The 22,419-nt window shown below is 37.5% G+C and overlaps 2 protein-coding genes across 5 annotated transcripts; one reads left to right on the top strand and one right to left on the bottom strand.

The window, feature by feature from the left end:
- Nucleotides 1-992: 992 nt before the first annotated feature.
- ergic3 (ERGIC and golgi 3) lies at nucleotides 993-22,031 on the bottom strand. Of its 4 annotated transcripts, XM_038695808.1 has the most exons (15): nucleotides 21,857-22,031; nucleotides 19,891-19,961; nucleotides 18,416-18,503; nucleotides 18,176-18,295; nucleotides 17,784-17,810; nucleotides 17,524-17,620; nucleotides 17,275-17,440; nucleotides 16,509-16,566; nucleotides 13,562-13,576; nucleotides 12,080-12,111; nucleotides 11,090-11,186; nucleotides 5,707-5,771; nucleotides 5,356-5,492; nucleotides 4,331-4,386; nucleotides 993-4,166 (listed from the first exon to the last, which is right to left on the bottom strand). In XM_038695808.1, exons 1-15 carry the CDS (start codon nucleotides 21,942-21,944, stop codon nucleotides 4,087-4,089), a joined length of 1,197 nt encoding a protein of 398 aa, XP_038551736.1. In that variant the 5' UTR covers nucleotides 21,945-22,031; the 3' UTR covers nucleotides 993-4,086. The 4 variants fall into 4 exon arrangements, with proteins under 4 accessions (XP_038551736.1, XP_038551737.1, XP_038551738.1 ...); XM_038695809.1 differs by lacking the exon at nucleotides 13,562-13,576; XM_038695810.1 differs by lacking the exon at nucleotides 17,784-17,810.
- Nucleotides 6,580-10,438, top strand: romo1 (reactive oxygen species modulator 1). Its single transcript, XM_038695812.1, has 3 exons — nucleotides 6,580-6,737; nucleotides 7,897-8,027; nucleotides 10,188-10,438. The coding sequence occupies exons 2-3, from the start codon at nucleotides 7,897-7,899 to the stop codon at nucleotides 10,294-10,296; spliced, it is 240 nt and encodes a 79-aa protein (XP_038551740.1). The 5' UTR covers nucleotides 6,580-6,737; the 3' UTR covers nucleotides 10,297-10,438.
- Nucleotides 22,032-22,419: the final 388 nt, after the last annotated feature.

The following is a 22,419-nucleotide window of genomic DNA, read 5'->3' as shown; positions in this document are numbered from 1 at the left end:
ATCATCACGGTATCTGATTTCAGAAGTTATTTAAACACAGACACAGAGAAGAAATACCAGACGTTTTGTGTCTTTTTGCAGTCATAATACTCTTTTTCATGTTGCTGTTAGCTGCAACAGTCACACAGGCTTCAGTCTCAGACTCACTCTGAACATCACTGAACTTCATCATGACGTTAACTATATCTACTATTACATACTGTATTTGTCTATCAACTTAGTGAATCTAGAGAAGAGCCAAACAGAAGTTCAGTTTTGTTCAAACCATAAAATGAAGTTTTGGTCAATGTTGCAAGGTTGATTTTGTCCTTAAAGCAATAAACTATGACATATTTTAAGAAATCTACACCATTACTGGGATTAAAATCCTCCAACCTGCAGGAGCTGATACATTCGTGGTTCTAGTTTGTTAGGACAGAAACAGAAGAACTGAGAGCAACATCATGACTTCCTTCACACAAAGAAAAGAGCACCACATAGATTAAATCAAACATCATCAAAACGCACAGGTGATTTAAATTGGCTAAACTGGTGGTTTATTCAGAAAGACCAAGCACCAATTATTTAATGGACAACCTCTTCACTTGCCTTTAGTCAAACTGAAAGTGTCACCTGAAACCTGTTATTGCTGTTTTGGATAACCAATCAGAATGGATCAACTGAAAATTAACTATTTTGATAATAACACTTTTCAAGCAAAAATGCCAAGCATTCTCTCATTCCAGCTTCTCAAATGTGAAGATTTGCTGCTCTCGTAAACCAAACATGGTTGGGTTTTGGACAGCTGGCCGGAAAAAGACAAATGAAGGTGTCACCTTGGGCTCTGGGAACCCTTTGAGGGTTTTTTCAATCAGACATTTTATACTATATCAAATGACAAAGTGATTAGAATTAATGTATTGATGCATCAAGAAAATAGTGTTCAGCCCTATTTGTTTCCCAGTAAAAAGCAAAGCACCTGTAGCATTTGAATATTAGACAGACTGATATTGTGTATTGCAGGTGAAAGAGGAGCCTTCAGGATCTGGAACTTCTGAACAAAAACTGTGAATTATTAGGCAGTCGACTCATGAACCAAGTTCCAATCTGTAAATATCGGATATTATATTAAAATAAAACTGGAAGGTTGTGATATACACTGCCTGATTTGTGGTTAATGGGCAAAAACATGTGAAACCACCATTGTGGTCTTTTCAGACAAATTCCTTTTAAAGCAACATTCTCACCTTGCTGAGTCTGTTTCTGTCTATCTAACACTCAGGACGGTCAAAATAAACAGAGGCAAACAACAGGCAAAGATCAAACCAGCAGAAACATCTGGGTCTCATATGGTCAGAATCAACCCAACATTTACACGCTGTGTTCTTGTGGTCGGGAGCTTCCTGCTGCCTCCCTGCCGGCCCTGTCATTATCTGAATGAGTTTCTGGATGAGAATAACACTTTTGAGACCTCACAGGACCACAGGGGGAGGAGCATCATCTTAAGCAACTGCTTGTGTTATGGTCCTATTAACATTCCTTACAACCACAGACAAAATACAAAACTAAAATACAAAAACATAAGCATGTTGTTTGACAGCAGTCTAACAGGGTGTTCTCTTATCCCAGCGAATGAAAGAATGAAATAGGCAGAATAGAAGCAGCCCTTTTCCCTATATTAAAAATGAATCTCACCTAATCTGAGTGCATTTTAACACTTGACACAGTGCAGCATAACACTTCATCTGTTGGGAGTTATATACGGTTTAGTTTCCCTCCCTTCTCTGAGGCAGTGGTGGATGTGTCTGTACAGTATTTACACTCTGAAGGTTAAACAAAAAAAAAGGCAAAATCATGTGAAGTGTTCATTTCCAAATAGCTGCATGATCACGTTGAGGGAAAAGTCAGGAAAAGGGTCATTTTGTCAATAAGGGAGGCAACTTTCCCAAAAACTGTGCCTGAATTTGCATACATTTTCTAGTAGCAAACAATTTAAAACATGAGGTGTTGGTCACTGAGGATGGATGCCGAGGAAAGGGGAGAAAGAAAAGCAGAGCACAGTCGGAAAAGCTACATTGATTTTTCTGGTCAAGGTTCATTTTTATATTCTGAGATAAAGAAAGCTGGGGGACAAAAGAAACTGAGCCACATGTTGGTTTTGCCATAACACTTACAACACTGAAAGAATTTGGCACTCTGCAGGTAGTCCTTCATGGTTCAAGTCATTTAGTCATTTATTTAGTCTTAAAAGCAACTTCTTTTTAAAGCTACTATGTGTACGATCTGCATAAGTTTGTGTTGACGAGCTGGACTTGAATCCTGGATCAGACAGGAACACGTCAATAATGACGTAAACAAAATTCTGTTCGATTATCAGGATAGACTAACATGCACCACCACCCACAGATCCAATGCAAACCAGGCTGCACCAACCTCCATTGGGATTGTCTCAACTTACAAAATCCTACACATAGTAGCTTTAAAACAAGCGAGGGCTAAAAAATATGCCTGCAAAGTGCTGTCGTTTTAGCTGTTTCAAATGAAAATCAGCTGGTCTCACGCATTTTGAATACAGCAAGTCTTTAAGGGAACTTGTCACCCAAAATGTTTCGTTGCAACTACTCACAACTTGATGCCTGAAGTACCGGATGACTTCTTTCTCACATTCACAGAGAACAGAGCGATTAGAGCGAGAGATTTCAACAATATCAAAACAAGTGACTTGTTTGGCAAACTTGTATTCTAATACTCCTTTCAGATCCTGCTTGGCATTGAACGTGGGTTTATCTGAAGGAGTGGAATTTTATTTAAGGTTAATACATTTAAACACTTAAACACTAAATTCCTGATTTGTCTAAAAAACAGACAGTGTGCGTGTGGAGAGAACTAGAAGGCAGACAATACTGTATTGTTCTTAGTGTCAATAAATCCCATGAAAAGACCAGAACCAACAATGCGTTAGTCCTTCGCTCTACTTTCTGACGTCTCCATCATGTCTGTGGCTCTCCAAGACCCAAGCTCACTTGTTCCTACTGAACCACAGATCTTTAAAGGTGGCTCAGGATTTTTCCCCTTAAACAGCTGTAGTTTTTTATCAAAAGTTACTCAAACAACGACAAAATAGTATATTTGTTGGTGACTACTTTTTGGTGCTCTAGTGAGCATTTCAAGCAGCACAGTAGTGTGTGTGGGATTGAGACAAAAAAAAATCCAGTGTGTGTGCTCACCCAGTGCAACAGTGTGGCTCACTGTGTGGCCCAGAAGAATTAAATATATCAGGCTTTGGATCATTAGAATACTTATATTAAATACATTATTGTTGTCTTTTTTCATGGGATTTGCTGAAAAAAAAGAAAAGTATGAAATATATCATCAGACATCATTAAACCTACAGCCAAACCAATCACTCTGTGATCTCAATACATCTGTTACATTGATATCACAATGTAATTTTCTTGTACTCATTAGAAAACATTTCTGTGATGCTGCATTAAGAAAGGCGAGTCCAATCAAGCAGTCCAGGTTTACATGGGGTCAGTAACTGATGGGAAAATTAAACATGTGGGTGACAAATTCCTTTAAAATGTCTCATTGCCCTCTCATCCTCACCCCTCTGGAACAAACGCTTGAGCATAGATCCTCTGACGAGCATTCAGTGTAGTGTTTAGAGCACTGAACGGCGCTGAAGCAGGTCATAAACAGGAGGGAGGGAGGGAAGTTCCTGTTCCCCATGAAGGAACTTCTGGAGCCTGGTGTCCTCGTCTCTGCTGGAGTTCAGTCTCAAAGTCTCTGGTCAGTGTCTGATTCTGACTCTGTCCTGTTGGCAACGAATTTAACAGTGGAGAGCAAAATTCAGAAAAAGCCCACAAGTTCCTCTCCAGTGCTTTGTCACAACGAAAAGAGAGACAGAGGAATTAAAAACTTGGCTGATTCAAAACATCTCTCTGTATTTCTTTCACTCAATCTGACAGAAAGACTGAAGGAAAACAAACTGCTTGATTCTGTTTCCAAACTTCTACTCCTGTCCGTTTGTCTGTCCCTTTTCTTTCTATCTCCGTGTCCGTGTCTTGGTCTGTGTTGCACCGTGGAAGCCAGCAGGGGGCACTGTTAGGACGCCTTGCCCAGCTCGATCTTCTTCTGAATAACCCGAGCTGAGTGGTAAATGAGCGAATCGATCAGACCGGCCACTGCATGAAAGAGAAGTAACAGAAGAGGGGAAGAAAAAGAACAGAAGAAGAGAGTCAGATTTCATCCACACTAAATTTCTATTCATATCCATATAATTTCAGTCTGCGATATATTATCAGGTAACACACAGTGTCAAATGACATCGTCAAATTGAGGGACTAACCTGTAAATACACCTCCAATAATGGCACAAACTCCTGTTAAGAAGTGTGTGAATGATCTGAAGAGAGAGAGAGTGTTCTGGTTATTAACATTTAGAGAAACTTGTATTCTTTCTTAACTGACATAACTGTCAGTAAAATCCTCCTTAAAGATGTGACAGACTGGCAATTTAAATGTACTTATTCTTTTATTACCCTTTTTAAAACTATTATTTTAATTATTAATGTAGTATCTGGTTATTTTTTCTAAATCATGTTATTGCAAAATTGTTCCTAAAGCCGTATGAATCAGACACTTGAAGTATTCAAACCTAAAACACCCCGTCCTTTTTAAAAACTGCTTGAATCATTACATCTCCATGTTACAAATAAGGATGTCTTGAACTATAGACCGCCGCGGCCCGGTACTGGATTTTAATATTTGGGAATTTAAATAATCTGATAACGATATATCAGCCCATAGTTGTTTTTTTAAAAACATAAACACAATCTTGAAAGAGATACCTTAGATTTGTTGTTGGGTTTATTTAATTTGTGACCAAGATACATACTGAGCGGGTCTTTAATTGTCAACTTGTCAGTCTGACCAATTCATTGCACTCTCTCTACTAGTTCGTAAAATTACATTGTGATAGTTTCAACAAAGCTTTTTTGCAATTAGAGCTGGTATGATCTATGAGAAGCCACAAGATCCGAGATATTGTGAATTGGACCACAATACATGCCGTTGCTGATCACAAGAATCAGAAACTCAAAAGGTACCAGGCAGCCTGATCCAAATGTCTTGCAGGATCGACCACCAACAGTGGTTCTTTTGATTTCTGACAACAACACGATCAGAACCAGCTCGCGTACAGATACAGCTCATGCATTATTCCTGTATTATACAGTTTCAACAACACAGTTACCATATTGCTGGATAAGTACACTGCTAAGCCATCTGCACATGCTTAATGTGTAAAAAAAAAGTTTTAGCAGTGCTGTAACTGGCAGCTTTTTATTATGAGAGTACCTCAATTGTCTCCTACCTGTGTTTCTCTGTGAATTTAACCATCATGGGTGACAGCTCATATAAAACAAACACGCCTGGCAGGCCCTGGTCTCCTATAAGTCCGTTGGCCACTTTCTCATGCCTGGTGACTGAGAACTGGTTTGTTTTTACTACCTGCAAAAAAATAATGACAACAAAATACTGTGTTAGGATAGATGGAGTATTTTGGGGAAACTCAAACACCAAAGATAAATGAATGTTTGCTTCATGGTACACAACAAGTCTCATTTAAATGCTGAATAAACTACTAAAGACAATGTTTCAAAAAGAAGAGGATCAAAATCTTCAGACCTCATGTAAAATAAACTTAATACAATTATGGACTCACCTCTCCATCAGTTTTCACATATATGGTGGGAACAATTTTCACAAAGTACTGGTACATCATTGATGCTGTGGGAAGAGAAAGGAAATTATACTGAAATATGAATGCAGACGCACAGAAGACACTCAAGATCAAAATGTTTTTTAATATAATATTTAATATTATATATTATCTTACGAGATTATTTTTTCTCATGCATTCATGTAAAAGCAATATTTTCCTGCTGTAGTTGTTAAGATGAAGCTCATTATGAACTAGTTTGTATCAAACTGCAACTAATAATTATTTTGATTGTGAATTCGTCTGCTGATTATGATTTCTGAAAATAGTGAGAAATGCCGTCACAGTTACCCAGAGCCAAAGATGACACCTTCATAATGCTCGTTTTGTCCATCCAACAGTCCAAACCTCAACATTATTTACACCACATTCAAATAATTAAAATAAAAGCAAAAGCAGGTCTTCACAACAGTAAAGCTGGAACCATGAGATATTCTTGCATGAAAAATGACTAAATGAATCAGAAGAGTTGCCAACTTAATAGTTTCAGCTGTACTTGTATAAATTGTTGGGTAGTTTAATTTATAACAAAACATCATATTTTATAAGCTCTACATATGTTTTGTGTAAAAATGTTCATTTGCAAAATAACTGATAAAGCTGTCAGATAAATGTAGTGAAGTAAAAAGTTCAATATCTCCCTCTGAGATGTAGCAGAGTAGAAAAAGAAATTGGCATGAAAAGAAAATACTCAAGTAAAGTACCTCAAATTGAATGTACTTAGCTCCTGTCCACCACTGTTAAAATCTATAACACTGACTGAAATAAACCTCGGGTGGCGCTGTTCATTTTCTCCTGCGCGCTATTTCTCCTCTTTAATTGCTTCCCTTTCTCTTTCCTCTATCTGGTTATGGAGGTCTGCTGAAACCTTCTTATATACAGTCTATGATTTAAACGCACCTGCGCTCAAAAATACGACAGTCCTCCAATTTAGGAACCAGAAAACGAACCTTATTTTAAACAGATAGTTCAAGGTAAGGGTCAATTTTAGACGGATTTTCAAGAATGTGTTGATGAAAGACACCATTTGTGGCAGAAAACGTGCCGTGTTTACTTGTCAAGGCCACAGGTGACGTTAGCACGCTAGTTAGCATGCTAAGCTAGCACAACAAAAGATCTGGTGGGATAAATAGTGAAATGTTAACAGAAATAACGTTTCTGTATGGTATTATATAGTTACAATTTAACGACTGTAGTTAAACAACCCGCTTGTTATTTTGTCTGCAAACGTGAACATAAGTGTGCTCTCTGCGGTTAGCTTAGCTTAGCTTAGCTTAACACTTCATGGCTTAGCAACACAACTTAATCATTAACGTTAAGGCCAGTGTCAACCAGCAGCTTAACTACCAGTCGTCTGTATTTAAGGCACCGCTGGTAGATTTAAGTGGACAGTAGAAACATGACATGCTGGTAAAAGAATTACCGTTGTTAGCAAGATAGATATAAAGGTCAAATGTCTGACTTTTAGAAAACTCAAAAAATGTGTTTTCAAACGTGATGTTTAAAGCATTACACATTGAGTGTACCCAAATCCATACTACATACTAACTATTGGCAGGCTTCCAGTAAGTTCACATGGAAAAAAGACCAAGTAAAAAGTGCTTGATTTCAATGTGTGGCTGATGTAGTGCTGCACTAATCTTCCACAACGCACAAACGAAATAGAAGCAACACACCAGAAAACAAAAATAAATGTCTTGCAGTCTCTTTAAACAGACTTGGCAGTGGTACTTTAAAGTGTAGGCACTAATAGCAGCTGTACTTTTAGCTAGAACGTTAACCTCAAGATCAGGTAATCAAGCATGATCCAGCTTAAGGCCTTTATCTTTTCCAAACTTATTATTACCACAAACCACTTGCCACACAGTGAACCAAGGGCCCTTGAAGTAACATGAATTAGGCTACAGCTTCCGTGACTATGAAGTAGCACTGCTTCTTCACATAGTCACGTTTTTGGTAGTAGTCACACATGTGAACAGAGTAGATCATAAGCCATACTGTATCAGGATGTGGTCTGGCTATTTTGTTCCTCATGCTATCAGATCATACTGTGTGTCACTTTGAAAATATTAACCGCCTACTGCTCCATCGATTTCATCTCTAACCTGTCTTGAGTCTGTCTTCCCCCTCCAGATGCCAGTGGCTGTAGGTCCATATGGCCAGACCCAGCCCAGCTGTTTTGACCGGGTCAAGATGGGCTTCATGATGGGGTTTGCAGTAGGAATGGCTGCTGGTGCCATGTTTGGCACTTTCTCCTGTCTCAGGTAACTCTGAACTTAGTGTGCCCCCAAACTATTCTGACTTTATAGAAAAAGCAACTGATGAAACCGTAACTTTAACTTTCCGTTAAGATCAGTTGTTACAGTCCGGGGGCCATTGTGAGCTGTTCAACGGACCAATCAATCATAACTGCCCCCCAAACATTCAGACTAAAATATTGGCATATCATACACATGAAAAATCATTTCCCCTAAACGCAACTGTTATATCCATGATGCTGATAGCCACAGCCAGCCTTTTAAATAACTAATTTGTCATTTTCACCCTGTTCATTATTCTAAACTGTCAGGTCACTTTGGGGGCTGGTGGGTGATTTATTCTACATTTTCTGTCAAATAAAAAAAAAACTGGCACAACTTTTTTCCTCTCAGTAACTTTACTGTAAAACGGCGTCTTTTAAAAAGCAGAATAATGTGAGCCTTCCTCTCAGCAGCCACCCGATTGGACTTTGAAGCTTAGCACAGATTTTGAAATAGGGGGACATGTGCCCCCATGTATAATGGCTCCTATGCGTTTAAAAGTTATGTTACAATTTCATATGCCCGTTATACGGTACGTTACAGGTAATGTTACAGTGTATTACCACTCTGTCACTGTTGGACTAGCTGTACATTAAGGTTTCATAGTTATCACCTAATCATAATTCTTTGTCCTTGTTTACATTTTTGTTGGTGTTTTGTTGTTACTTTTAGCAGTTAGCCTCTTTATAATAATAAGTAACTTTCTGTTTTCAATATTTTGATTAGTATGGACTTTACGCCAGAGTAGCTAAGATGAACCTTACGACGGTGGTGCAACCAAACATCGACACAGCTTAATTCTCAAACTAATTAGTTTCAACGTGTTGTTTAGTGTGGACTTTGCACCTTAACTTAAGATAGAACTTGCGTATCACTGGTGCAACAGGCTTTCAAGTTTCGATTCATTCAGGAGTACTTATTTGTTTCTTAGTATCCACCAGTAATGGTCATAAATGGCACTCTCCAGTAGTTCAAAGTGTGTACTGTTATGGATCAGCCATATCGACTCAGAGTTACCTGACACTAGGGATGGGTATCGACCGAAACAGCCCAGTATCGAGTAGAATCCAATCAAACCAGTACTTCATTCTATTCTTTTTGTAACCAGATCGCGGAAAAATATTACTATTTGTATGGTTTTGCTTGAAGCCAAACATGCAAACAACACACGAAAGAGAGTCTAAAGTCTGCACGCGCCAAATCAATGCGTGATTTTAACAGCCGCTTACCTTCAGCTGCGGTCTCAGGCATGTTTCACTGTTGCAAGTTTATCATCACAAGCTTGGCTTTGCATTGGTTTCATCTTCTGGTATCATTTAACACTTCTCTGCACATTTTATTTGCTATTCACATCACTTGTCACTAATCGATCACTGCGTTCCATCACATCAATTAAACACTATTGTAGCACAGCAACAATTAGCTGATTTTACTCATGGTGACTTGTTTAAACAGACTCCATTCTCATTTTATACTTGTGACTGTCATTTTTGGAGGTTTGTGACTCACCACTAAAGGAAAAAACACTCGCGGAGATCTTTCAATTCATCGAAAGTTTTTTCTGTTGTTTACTTTCAACACACGTATCAAAAAATTACCTAAAAACTATTTCACTCCTCCTCTCATTCAAATATAAAAGAATTCGCAAGCTGCAGTCTTTTCCCGTATAATACTACCCGTGAGGATGAACTAATTAGGATGAGGAGGATCTGATACAGTTTCCCAATACTTTTATGTAACAGTTATTTGAAACGAGAAGAAAATAGAGAACAAGAACAGCAGAAAGAGCCTTGCTTGTCCATAACAACAATAAAAATAATAATAGGCTACCAATCAAGTACTATGGCTTCAACAGGTGGCATTTTATGCAAGGTATCGAATGAAGTACTCTTGGTATCAGTATCACTGTAAGGGTACTGGTTTTGGTACTGGTATCCTAAAAGTTTAAACAATACACCACCTGACTCTGTTATTTACATGTTAGATTACAAGTCTACATTTCAACCTACAGTTGAGTCCAACATTCAAACTGGAGACTGATGGTCACTTTCCTGAGGGAACAGCTTGTAAACTGTCTTCCCAAATCAGTTGACACTAAATAAAAGCCGTCTCTTCTGTCTGTAGGATCGGCATGCGTGGCAGGGAGCTGATGGGAGGAGTAGGGAAGACCATGATGCAGAGCGGGGGTACATTTGGCACCTTCATGGCCATTGGTATGGGCATCCGCTGCTGACGAGTAACAACCTCCACACAACTGTACAGCTATGGGACTCTTCCAGGAATTACAACTACAGCTCTCTGTCTGCTCGATGTCGCCACTCTCTCAACCGACAGCCTAGTTTTGTCAATAAAAAGTTCGGATTCGTCAGATGTTCTTTTAGAGTGGATGTGTTGCACTTTCTGATGCTTATTTCTTGCAGGAAAATTCCACCTGCACACACAGCACGCTTTGTTTGTGTAATCATCACATTGGTCTTCTTATGAAACTGAGTGAAACCACAAGTGGGATTTTGCCTTAATGTTCAAATCTCTTGTTTCTATTTGGGTTAAAATTCTTAACAGGTAACCAGAAGCTGAACCAGTAACCGCTTCTTCCAGTGCTCCACATTAATCGGAAACAACTGTGGTTTAACTGGTGGCCACTTCAGTTTGAGTTAGTGCACTCCTACGACAGCAAATGCCATGTTTACAGCATCCCGTGAAATTATGCATTGATTATGACAGATGCAGTTATGTGTAGCTAATAAAAGCGCTTTCTTGTTGCTCATGTGTGGTAGACAGGGACAGTCCACATGGTCATAAGTTATGGGCACTGCATGAACGTCCACATAAACAAGCAGATGAGGAAAATGTAGGTCATGGTAGGGTTTTCAAGCAAAAGAGGTAAAATTTTGAACTAAGCATTAACATGATGGAATGGTAACCTTTAGATCAAATGCATGTATTTTCAGATGTATTTCAAGAAAACCAAACATTAGTGTTACACTGCTGCTTAGTGAAAACAGTAAAACCATTATATTACTGACCTTGTGGCGCTGTGACATCTGTCTCGTCCAGAGGGTTAACGATGCCGGGGTAATCTTTACCAAACGACAGGTGCTTTATCAGATGGGTCATGTTTATCTGGAGCATAACAGAGATTAGAAGTTTACAGACTTTAGCAACCTTTGTCTATTAAAAATGTCTTCATTCCCAGCTGTTTGTGAAAGATCATGGTATCAGACGCCCAACACAAAATAAGATCACATAACTGCTTGTACTCTAAAGTCTTTCCTTAGTATTTATAATAAGAGACACATAATATTGAGTTAGGGCTGGGCAACATGGCCAAACATGTTATCACGATAAAACAGTTCATATGATTCGATATAGATGATTATCACGATATATATCAAATCATTATTTCTTTCAAGTTTAAAGGCTGATTTTTGTTCTTGAGTGAAAATTGAAGAAACCAGATGGTTAATTGTGTGGTTAAACTCTTCTTTACGGTCAACGCGACAAACAATTGATGCCAAACAGCGGACCACTTAACAAATCTGAGGTATAACATTATAAACTATTATGATAAAACCTGTTTTTCAACAAATACATGAGTGAAGTTAAGTAAAATCTTATTTTAGTCCCTTTTCCTCAACAAAATAATATTTTATAGAAAATGAAGTGCTAATTTGTTCATGATTCAAATGAATTAAACCAAATGTTTGATGATATATTGAAAATGTATTATATTGCTATTGAGGGTATTGCGATAACGGCCCAGCCCTATATTGAGTGTTTATATAGTATTACTATATAATGTGAAGTGTTTATATAGCATTACTATATATAGTCTTGAATATGACAGTCAATTCAAGGTTTGAAATTTTTTTAAATTATACAAACTAACAACAAAAAAAAGAAACAATATCTTTAAGTAAGCAAAGAAAAAATTCATACAAATCTATAATCTTTAATATTTTTGAAATCGTAAAGTAACACAAACTTAGATACAGAAAATCAGTTGTGCTACTTACGTTGTCTAAGCCGAAACTCTGCAGGTCATGAACTGCAAACACAAACAAAACACATCACTTAACTTCAAATAGATTTAGTAAAGAAAAAGGATCTGTCAGAAATGTGAGTTATTGATGATTGGTTGTGATTGATTACTGCATATTGATTCGGTCAGATCAGTTTGTAGATGAAAGGAAGCAAATAATCCAAAGCCAAAAGTCACACACAAGTTGATATCAGTAACATCTTTTCTCAGGGTACTATGGTGACATCTGACATCCCTTAAATGTTGCTGGTTGTATTTATAAACAGTCACAAAGTATTTGGTTTGCTTTTGAATCCTTCAGTAAATTCAGAAATGCCTGAGCATGCTGACATTTTATGATATTATTCCTTCACATTAAATAGTGTAAGCTTTTTAAGTATACTGTGTAAGCAAGTGTTAATATGAAGTGTTTCTTCCCACTATCTAAAATCTGATTGGCTGCAAACCTGTCCACATACCTAATATTAACTACATTTCTAAAAATGCTAAAACTGATGGGGTGGTGATGGCACAATAGATAAGATGCCTGCCTTTGGTGTGAGAGATCTGGGTTCAATCCCCCACTGTGACCCATCCACCACTGTGTCCCTGAGCAAGACACTTAACCCCTATGCTGATATAAATAGCAATTGTAAGCCGCTTTGGATAAAAGCGTCAGCTAAATGAATAAATGTAAATGTAAAACTGGCTAAATAACCCCAATCAAAGACTTCAGATTTGATGTCTGACTAAATACGTACAGTAAGTGGGTAAAAGTGTCAGCTAATATAGTAAATATAGCTAACAGCAGATTTATTTTATTTATTTTTTTGTTTTCTGTTGGAAAGTACTACAAAAACACAATTACAAAGCAGGTGTTCAGTCTGTTCAGGATAAAACTTTAGTTTTTTTTATTAATAATTAAAAGTATATGAGCCTCTAAACGGAGACACATTTATTTTCTAACAAGACAGTTCTGGTTTGGTCAATGGTGTGAATTTCACACTGTGACTGACACAATCAAAAGTTCTGAATACGTCTGCAGATGCAGAACAGTGCTACAGTGAGATCCAAGGCTAATGTGCAGAAGGTCATGTGAGAGAAAAGTCGGAACTGGAACAAGCCCTTTATGCCAAATTACATGCTGAAGATACCACAATAATATTTAGGTATATTAACTGGTTTTATGTTACTATGTGTTAAGTAATTTATGGGTGTGTCTTGTGAATATGATCACATCAGAATTGTAAATTTAACAAATGACCAGAGATTTTCTTCTGACGTGGAAACTGGATTTTCTACAGCGAGTATGATCCTGTACTTAAATTCAACGTTTTTAAACCAAGTCATTTTCATTTAATTTTACAAAATATTCCCATTAGTACTTTCCCATATATCAATAAAAAGTTACTGTACTTTAATGAGGCTCTTATTAGAGGTATTTATAAAATAAAACTGCAAATAAAGATGGACTTACTTTCCACAGCGTGCACTGCAGAAAGAAGAGAGAAGAGTCACTATAATGATGCAGGTAGACAACAAACCATGTTATGTTAATGGGTGGGAGGGTGCCGGTAGGGGCTGCACAACACTGACAAAATGTTTCATATTTTCTATGCTCAATATGTTTTTTACAAATCTAATTTTATGGAGGACAAACTTCCCTCAGGCTTCTGTGCTCATGTTTTGGTTGATTTCCAAGTCCAATTTATGAATTGATTTACAATCCAGAGGTTTCGCAGAATATCTCATTGAGGAGGATTATTTTTTTTCTGTGCCAAAGAAAAAGAGCTTTAGAAAATAGTCTGTATAACTTCTGTCGGGTTAATCGTGCAGCCCCAAACGCATGATGCAGTGTTCAACACTTTAAGGTCAGTCCAGACTAAAAGGGGGTTTGGGACCAGAATATGGCCGATTTATTTCAACCGCATTTAGTGAAATACTCAGCATGAGTGATTCTTGTCTCTTGTTTCTGCAGCCAAGCATTGAAATGTAACGCCAAACAACATAATTTAAATAAGTTCAATCCGATTAATTTATCTCCCAACCCAGAGCCAGAGATCAGAGGATTCTCAGGGTAGGAAACTAACAGCAACACTGGTAAGTGCAGCTCAGACTTAAGCCACTTGTAATATGTTATCAACCAACCAGGTTGGCACCACATCACAGTATGTTCAGTTCAGACCTGAACAGGAATCTAACTTACTGACCACGTTTTCCATTTTAGAAGCCAACTACTGTTTGTTCAAATTAGAAGCAGCACATAAATTGTGGCGCTTTTCCTGCTGAAGTGGCTGTTAGAGACGATTCATTTAAGCATTTGATGGATGGATACTGTTAATTTCCTGCTCTTTAATTTGCAGATGAGGGAAAGTTTTAGCAGGCAGGGAAAACAGAACAGTCCAGTCAAAGACCAAAAGTGACACACAATGATGGCAGAGCAAAAGTTGACAACAGAAGTTAAAGGATGAAAGAAATAAAAATGTAGAGAAATGCAGAGGAATGAGGAAATGCAAAAAAATGGAGTTAGACTAATGCATAATCAAGTGATTTAGTGATAATGTTCTTTTTGTAGTAAATAAGAAAACACAAAAATGTGCCAGTCAGAGCAGATACTCTAAAGGGACTGATTTTATTTGTCATCTTCGGAAAAACAATTGTATGAATTTAGTTTTGGTGTAAGAATAGAGCCATAGAAATCTAATCATGACAGACTTTGATTAAAATAGTTGATTTTACACTTACAGAATACTACATCAATCATATAACACTGGCATCAGATTTAGAAACCTTGTATCAGTCAAACTCTCCTGCGTTGTTTGAAAAATGAAAGGAATGACATGGTGTCATGTGACATCCATTCATCGTCCCAGTGTTCAAGGTCACAGAAAACATAGAAGCAAACATAGAAGTGGGCAAAAAATAATGAACTAACTAAATAAATTAATAAACACCCAGTCTAGACGGCTGCATTAATCCTCAAAGGGTGAAAAACACAACAACTAATTCCAGCACTGGTGGTGCATATTTAAGCAAGAGATCTGATTTTAAATGAACATGCGACTAGACTGGTACTTGAATATTGATTACTTGGACCTGCACACAGAGGACTTGAGCTTTCATCACAGGACTCAATCAAATCAGACATCTGCGCCAAAGCATTTGTACAAATCTGTACCAGATCACCTGGTGAGTTAATAATAAGTCCAACATGCTGGGTTTGAAGATATGTCTAACAACGCAACCTCAACAGAGTGAATAAAGCATCTGTGAGCTGGTGTCCAACCTTCACCTGTGCGAGTCAAACTGTACAACAGAGAGCTAAACAGACGCTCAAAACAATACTGTGTGCCCTAAAACAACACCTTTAGGATTCAACCATAATGGGGTTGCAGTGGATTCACAGTTAACGGTTCTTAACGGTATTGGAAGAAAAAAAAGCAATCTCACCTGCGCATCTATTTATTTATTTTCAAAAGGTAAACTTTTTACAACTTTTGTCAGGACATAATGTTTTGTGAAATTTTAAGAAAGCATGAGTATTTCATTTATTTAAGGGTCATTGTAACTCATGATGACAATAATTATAATGTGAACTGTGATATTTTCTGAGATGTTATACTGCGATAACCTCTTACCCCTAAACTACCATGGATGTTTTAAATAAAAATACTGACAAAATGTAATTTCTAGTTCACAAGCATTGAAACATGTTGAATGAAAATCACACATGAATTGTTGCTGGAAAATTTCAACATGCAATGATTTTGTTAATGGATGTGATGGGTGTGGATGTTGGATCTATGATGAGGGATGATGAATTGATAAATGAACAGAGACTGATCAACACACTTACCAGTCAAACGTTTCTGAACACCCTTTATTTTGTTTTATTTATTTAGTTTCAGTTTCCCTGACACATTAACACCTGTCTAAACACTTTTCCTCACTAACCCCAAACAAATTTGGAGTTGGTACAGCTTGCTGCAGCTGTGATTTTGTGCAAGACTTTTGCTGTAGAGCTGCAAGTTAGTCATTATGTCAGTTGGCTACTTGTCAATAAAGAGCAGTTTTTATAACATGTTGTGATTTCAGTCTTTAACTGGAGTCTCACTCAAAGACACACTGTATAGAGATGAAATACAGTGCGACTACCCTGGACTACTGTGCCTGATCTCCCAACATGACAGCTGTGTAGTGCGTCTTCACCTATAAAAAAAACTTCCAACAAAGACCTAAAGGTAGTTTTAAAATGGCTACCACTGTATAAGTTAGAAACATGTAGAAAGGCTGGCGTTTAATTATAGAACAAATATCCAGAGTACGTTGTCTGCTACAGGAATCTACCGCAGGGTGTTTAAAAGCCTTTGAATGGTTCAGTGTGTTTGTGTGTATGAAGAGAGTGGATAAACAGCAGGTCTTACCGTGGACATGAGACTGCTGGAAACTTTTTCCTGGAGCGAAGTGGAAATTTCCTGCCACCTGAGACACAAAGAGGATGAGAGGGTAAATACAAATAATCCAATCAATATAGTATTAGGGCCACTGTCAGGAAAGAAAAACTAATATATCATATCAAATTTTGAGAAAAAAAGTCAAAAACATTGCAAAAATTCACTGTTCAATTCATAGTTATCAGAAGGTTACTGTATTTTAAGAACAAAGTGTTGTATGTTATTAAGCAATCCTTAATATAGTTCATATATGACAGTTTTGACACTATTTTTCCTTGCAAGATATGATATATATTTTGGACTGAAGTCCCTTTCCAGTGACAGGTATAAAGCTTATCTTTTTCTTCAAATTACAATTTTATTCACATATGACATCCTTGTTCTCAAAATATATCCCCTTTACTCTCAAATTTAACAGAAAGAATTTCATTTTGAGTAGCAATGACAGTCTGAGGAAGAGTTTAAACGTGTGTTTGTTTGTCTATGAGTTGTTTGAACAAATCATAAAATTATACCACTTTAATTTTGCAGCTTGATCTAAAGTACTATTATCAGAGGAGTTCCTAGTATTGGCTAAAGTATTACATGTCATTGAATTTTTATATTTTCACATGTTGCTCTGAACTTTTTATTTTCCCCCAAATCACACTGAATGAAAAACAAGGTTGTTGCTCTTTGTTGAAAAACTGACATTTTTGTGATACCAACAATAATTCACAGGTAAGAATTGGAGTACCTTATTGACCTCCAAGAAGCCGTAAACCTGACAGCCTTCATTCTTCTGCTCCTGCATCTTCTGTGTGAAGCCCTCCCTCTTACACTGCTCGATGGTGTCGGCGTTCTTGAACGCCCAGCCTCGACGCCGGTACGCCTCTCGCACATCATCACAAGTGTTACAGCATCTGCACAAACACCAAGGGATGTAAATACAAGATTATACAGAAAACACAAAGACAGAAAAGGCCTGTGTGTGCTGGTGTCTTACTTGAGGTCTTCAGTCTCAGCTCCATAGCAGCTCTCACATCTGTTTGGGTCCAGTGTACTGGGGTCAAACACTTCACCATCGTCAGCTTTACCAAGTTCTACACACAAAAAACCCCCCAACACAATCATCACCATCACCATCATCATTATCATCATCATCATCATCCTCCTCCTCCTCCTCCACCACCAACAAACGATTCAGAAATTCCCGTCGCAGAGGCTCTGGCAAAAAAACGCAGGGCTGCCCAGCAAAAAACTTACGTTTCTTGTCATGTATTCCAGTGATATCTGTTAACGCACAATCAAAAAGGAAAGTCAAGAATGTGCACCCAAACTTTCCAGTGAGAACCTTGTAGTGTTTAATGTCTGCTAACCTCACAAGCACTAAGGAAGAGGAGCAAACTGCTGCTGCCTGTCTTACTCTTATAAAATGCTGTGCAGTGTTTTGACCTCATGGATGTGTTGCTCAAACATCCCTCCCTGGGTCATATTTTCCTCTATTCACAGATAACCTGTAACATATCAGTGTAGCCCCTTGCACTTTTGTTGCCGTTTCGATTTGTGAATGGAGCGCCATTTTTGGCCTGAATACCAGTCAAGAACTGTCGATCAGTGTCATGAGGTAATATGTCAGAGTGTAAGTCTAAGTTTACCATGTTTATCAGCCTCTTGGGTGACAGGTTTGAGGTCTTTGTCCAGCCGCTGTTTGAACAGATTATGTTCAACGTCCAATTGTTGCTCACCGGCCACGTCCATCGCATCTATACTGAGATCTGAGCAGGGGAAAAAAGATGAATGGGGTAAGCCGGGGGGGTGTTTATAATCATTAGCGTGACAGCACATCGGCCTGAAGCTCCTTGCTAAGGCAGCAAGATAACAGCAGTGCTACTTACACGCGCAGGGCATGTGAGGAAAAATGACGTCGATGTTGATTTTCAGTTTGTCTCCCCGCGACGTGTCGACGTACAGCTCAGGGTGAACCTGCAGCGAACAGCACGCCAAAACACAAACACTGAAGACATTTAACTGAAACTATTTAGGGAAACAGGACGAGGTGCATTATCTTGTAACTTTAAAGGTGACTAAAAACATGTACATTATACATACAGTTATCATGATTAACAACTATGAGAAACACAATGGTGAAAACTAGTGTTACAGTTGTGATTAACAGTTATAACTCTGAGCCTTCAGCATATAGAAGTTTCACTGTTTGTATAGTCGAACTAATCAGACCGGACTGACAGGATACGCACAGGATGCTGCTTAATGTTAACCCAAGGCAGTCTTTATTATTTTCATAATTAATTCATTTTGGATAGTTCACCAATCTGTGACTTTGATCGACTGAAAATACAAACACACTTGGGACTTCTTGTCTATGTTGGCCTGTAAGTTGACCTTGATGAGGAGTCTTAAAAGTGATCCGTGACAACTGCGCAAACTCCTTCTGCTAATGAAAGGTGATATGGTCTAAAGCTTGGGAACGAGCTGGTAAGTAGACATTGTTAAGATTGTTTGGTCTGTTCAAACAGGTAAGTGGTACAGGGTTTCTGCAGTGTTCACTAAGTTTAATAAATTTAAGACCTTTTTATTGCCACAAACGCAATTCAATAAGGGCATATGGCTTACAATTATTCATTAAGTAAATTAATTTATTGACATTTATCTTACATTTTTGTCTGTAATTTTACAAATAATTCCTGGGAATATAATTATCGCAACCTGAACCCAGGTAAGTGTCAGAAAACTGATGGAGTAATCAATAAAAAAAATAATATGCTACTGTGGCTAGCCATAGTGACAGTGTTTGCTACAGGTTACTAAAGTACTGAACTATCTACAGAAGGCAAGAAAAAAATATTCAGGGCCTCTTTAATTTATTACCTTCTAACGCCTTATTTGAGGGAACTGAAGTCAATGCTTTTAAAGACTTTTCAAGTTTAGTAGCTAGTGGACAAAACATCGTATTGTATAATCAGTAAATGAGGCTGTATGAAATTTGGGCTGGCCCGCCTGGAAAGGCTACAGTGGAGTGACCACCTGGAGCCTTCTGCCCACCAGAGCAGGGAATTTCAACCTTTCAGAGTCGTGACCCCCACAGAATAATCTGAAGAAACATTCAACATGTCTGCTTTAGGCCTTAAAGAATAACAGATAAAAATACATTACTAAGGTGACTGGGCCTGTTAACATGTATAATAACAGAGTATGTAGTGTGTTTTTGACTTCTTGTCCCCTGTGATGAATGTCATTAAAGGGTTAAAATCACTGAGAGCTGTTCCTCCTTCTATGCTGCTTGTAACCATGAAATTGTCTCGCAGCCCCCAGGGTGAGAACCATAATCAGGTGATGTGAATGAACTCACCTCTTTAGTGAGATAGTATTGCAGCTCAGAGACGAACAGAATTAACATGATGACACCGCTGATGATGGTGACTGCAGAGACACAGAGGAAGTGTGTATGTTAGAAATCCTCTTCTAGTGTTGTTTTTGTTTTATAATCAAATGCAAGAAACATTTTCAGAGATGCAATAGATTAATTTTTTCACCTTGTTAAAGACACTATCATGTGAGTGACTTCTCATAATATTATTGGGCAAGGATCATACCGTCAGCAAACTTAATTAAGATACTAATTCATTCAGGACGGAGTGTTAATGTTGAAAATGACTCCTGCCCACCCAAAACCCACTGTTCTATGATGTTCAACAGTAAAGGATGGACACATAAACAAAATCAACAATTCAAAAAGGAAAAGCAGCAAATCTATACATTTGAGAAGCTGGAAATAAATTGCAAAAAAGATGTGTGTAGATTAGTTTTATTTTGATCAACTGTTTGAATAATCATTTGAGCACCAAGTGAAAGGCTTCCTGAAGGTTACATACTAATGAGACAAACATAAGATCAAGTTGTCACTCTTCCTGTAAATTAACTGACAACCAAATCCGTCTTTAGGCAGGCTTGTATCAAATCCAGGGCTGCAACTAACAGTTATTTCATTATCGATTGATAGCTTTGTCTATACAATTTATAAAAACAGCCAGCAACAGTTTGGCATCTTTGCAAAAATGAATGACTGAAACGACACTGATCGACTAAACGATTAAGCCTTTAAGCTCTAGTCAAATCATCAACAGGCTAACTCAATTACTCATGTACATAAAACAGGTCATGTTCACTGTGATGCACTACACAACAAGCAAGTTTCAACAGCATGATAGCTTAAAATACTATGTTAGTAACATTTCTAACACTATTGTCATAGCATTATATTTCTTGTGTCACTATTTAAAAACACTATATTCCAGCTATATTTTGTAATTACTGTGTTTTTATCATTGTACTATATCACAGTATTCTCTTCCATTTCTATTATATATTTAAGATCATTGTATTTTCTACTGTATAGTGTGTATATTGCATATACTGCACATACCATTCATAACAATGTATTCATTATTATTATGTATATTGTCTTTATTATTAATATATTATATATTAGGGTTGCAAATAACGATTATTTTCATTATCAATTAATCTGTTGATAATTTTCACGATTAATCGATTAGTTGTTTGGTCTATAAAAATGATGGAAAAATGTCCATCAGTGTTTCCCAAAGCCCAAGGTGGCGTCCTCAAATGTTCTGTTTTGTCCACAACCCAAATATATATTAAGTTTACTGTCATACGGGAGGAAAAAAAACAGAACATGTTTTGCATTTGAGAAGCTTGAACCAGAGAATTTGGACATTTCTTTCTTTAAAAAAGCAATTACTCGATTATCAAAATAGTTCGTGATTAATTCAGTAGTTGACAACTAATAGATTAATAGCTGCAGCTCTACTATATAATATACCTATACTATATTTATATAGTTAGTTATAGTTATGGCTTCCAGAGTTGCCAACTTGCACAATTCAGACAGTCTAACGTTAATGTAGTGTAATGTATATATTTGATACAGCTTTTCTAATGTCGAAAAACAACTGGTACAGAAAACATGCTGCAAAATCACCTCAAAATTAAATGACAGCACATACATTTCTTTGAAAAAACATCTCTTGTTTATGTATATTTGTGAATTTTCATCACTAGCCTCGCCGTTTTGCTGTTAACTATTGAATTGTAAATATTAACGGTGTCTATTCTGCTGCTGTTGGGGTTTCCTTAGAGGTATATGGATAACGTTAAGACTGTAACTTGATGTGTTTTCTATATTTTAATGATTTAAAGGAGAAATTGTTCAGTTAGCCTTGTTGTTAGCCGCAGCAGCTAACAACCTGTGTGTCTGAATGGCTGCTGCTCTCTGACTAATTAAAGCCTCTCACCGGTCGCTCCTCCCCACGTCTTCACTCGGAAATCCTCCAGAGTTTTGGGATAAGCGTCAAACTGCTTCAGTTTATTTAACGTGTCCATTTTCTACACCAGAAAACACCACCGCTGAACACAAATGTTACCGACAGATTCCTACACTCCAGACTTACATTAGTCCTCGGCTTTCACTTCCGGGACACACACGAGGCACGGCTGGACCAATCAGCGTCGGCCGCGTAATTTTGTTTTCTTCTTCTTTTTTTTTTGACAAAGTAAAAATAACACACAGTTTCACATTAACACGGTATATTTTTAAGTTCACCTGCACGTGTTTATTAATGTTCAGTTTTATAAATAAATGAAAATCAAAATGATGACTTAAGATGAGTGCTGATTGTCTGAAACTATTCAAAGTTTGGGTGAATACTTTGCTTATTTTCTCACTGACCAGTAATAACCTGTGTATATAACAATGATTAGATTTACTCAAGTATTGTCCTTCAGTACAAGTTTGAGGTACTTCTCAAAGGGAGATATTGTACTTGTTACTTCACTACATTTATCTAACAGCTTTAGT

This window comes from Micropterus salmoides, unplaced genomic scaffold, assembly GCF_014851395.1.
Source record: "Micropterus salmoides isolate LMB-PRFRI ecotype aquatic unplaced genomic scaffold, ASM1485139v1 Ms_hic_scaffold_4, whole genome shotgun sequence".
In the NCBI taxonomy this organism is placed as follows: domain Eukaryota; kingdom Metazoa; phylum Chordata; class Actinopteri; order Centrarchiformes; family Centrarchidae; genus Micropterus; species Micropterus salmoides.
Note: the sequence above shows the minus strand (reverse complement) of the source record. Positions and strands in the feature narration are given on the sequence as shown.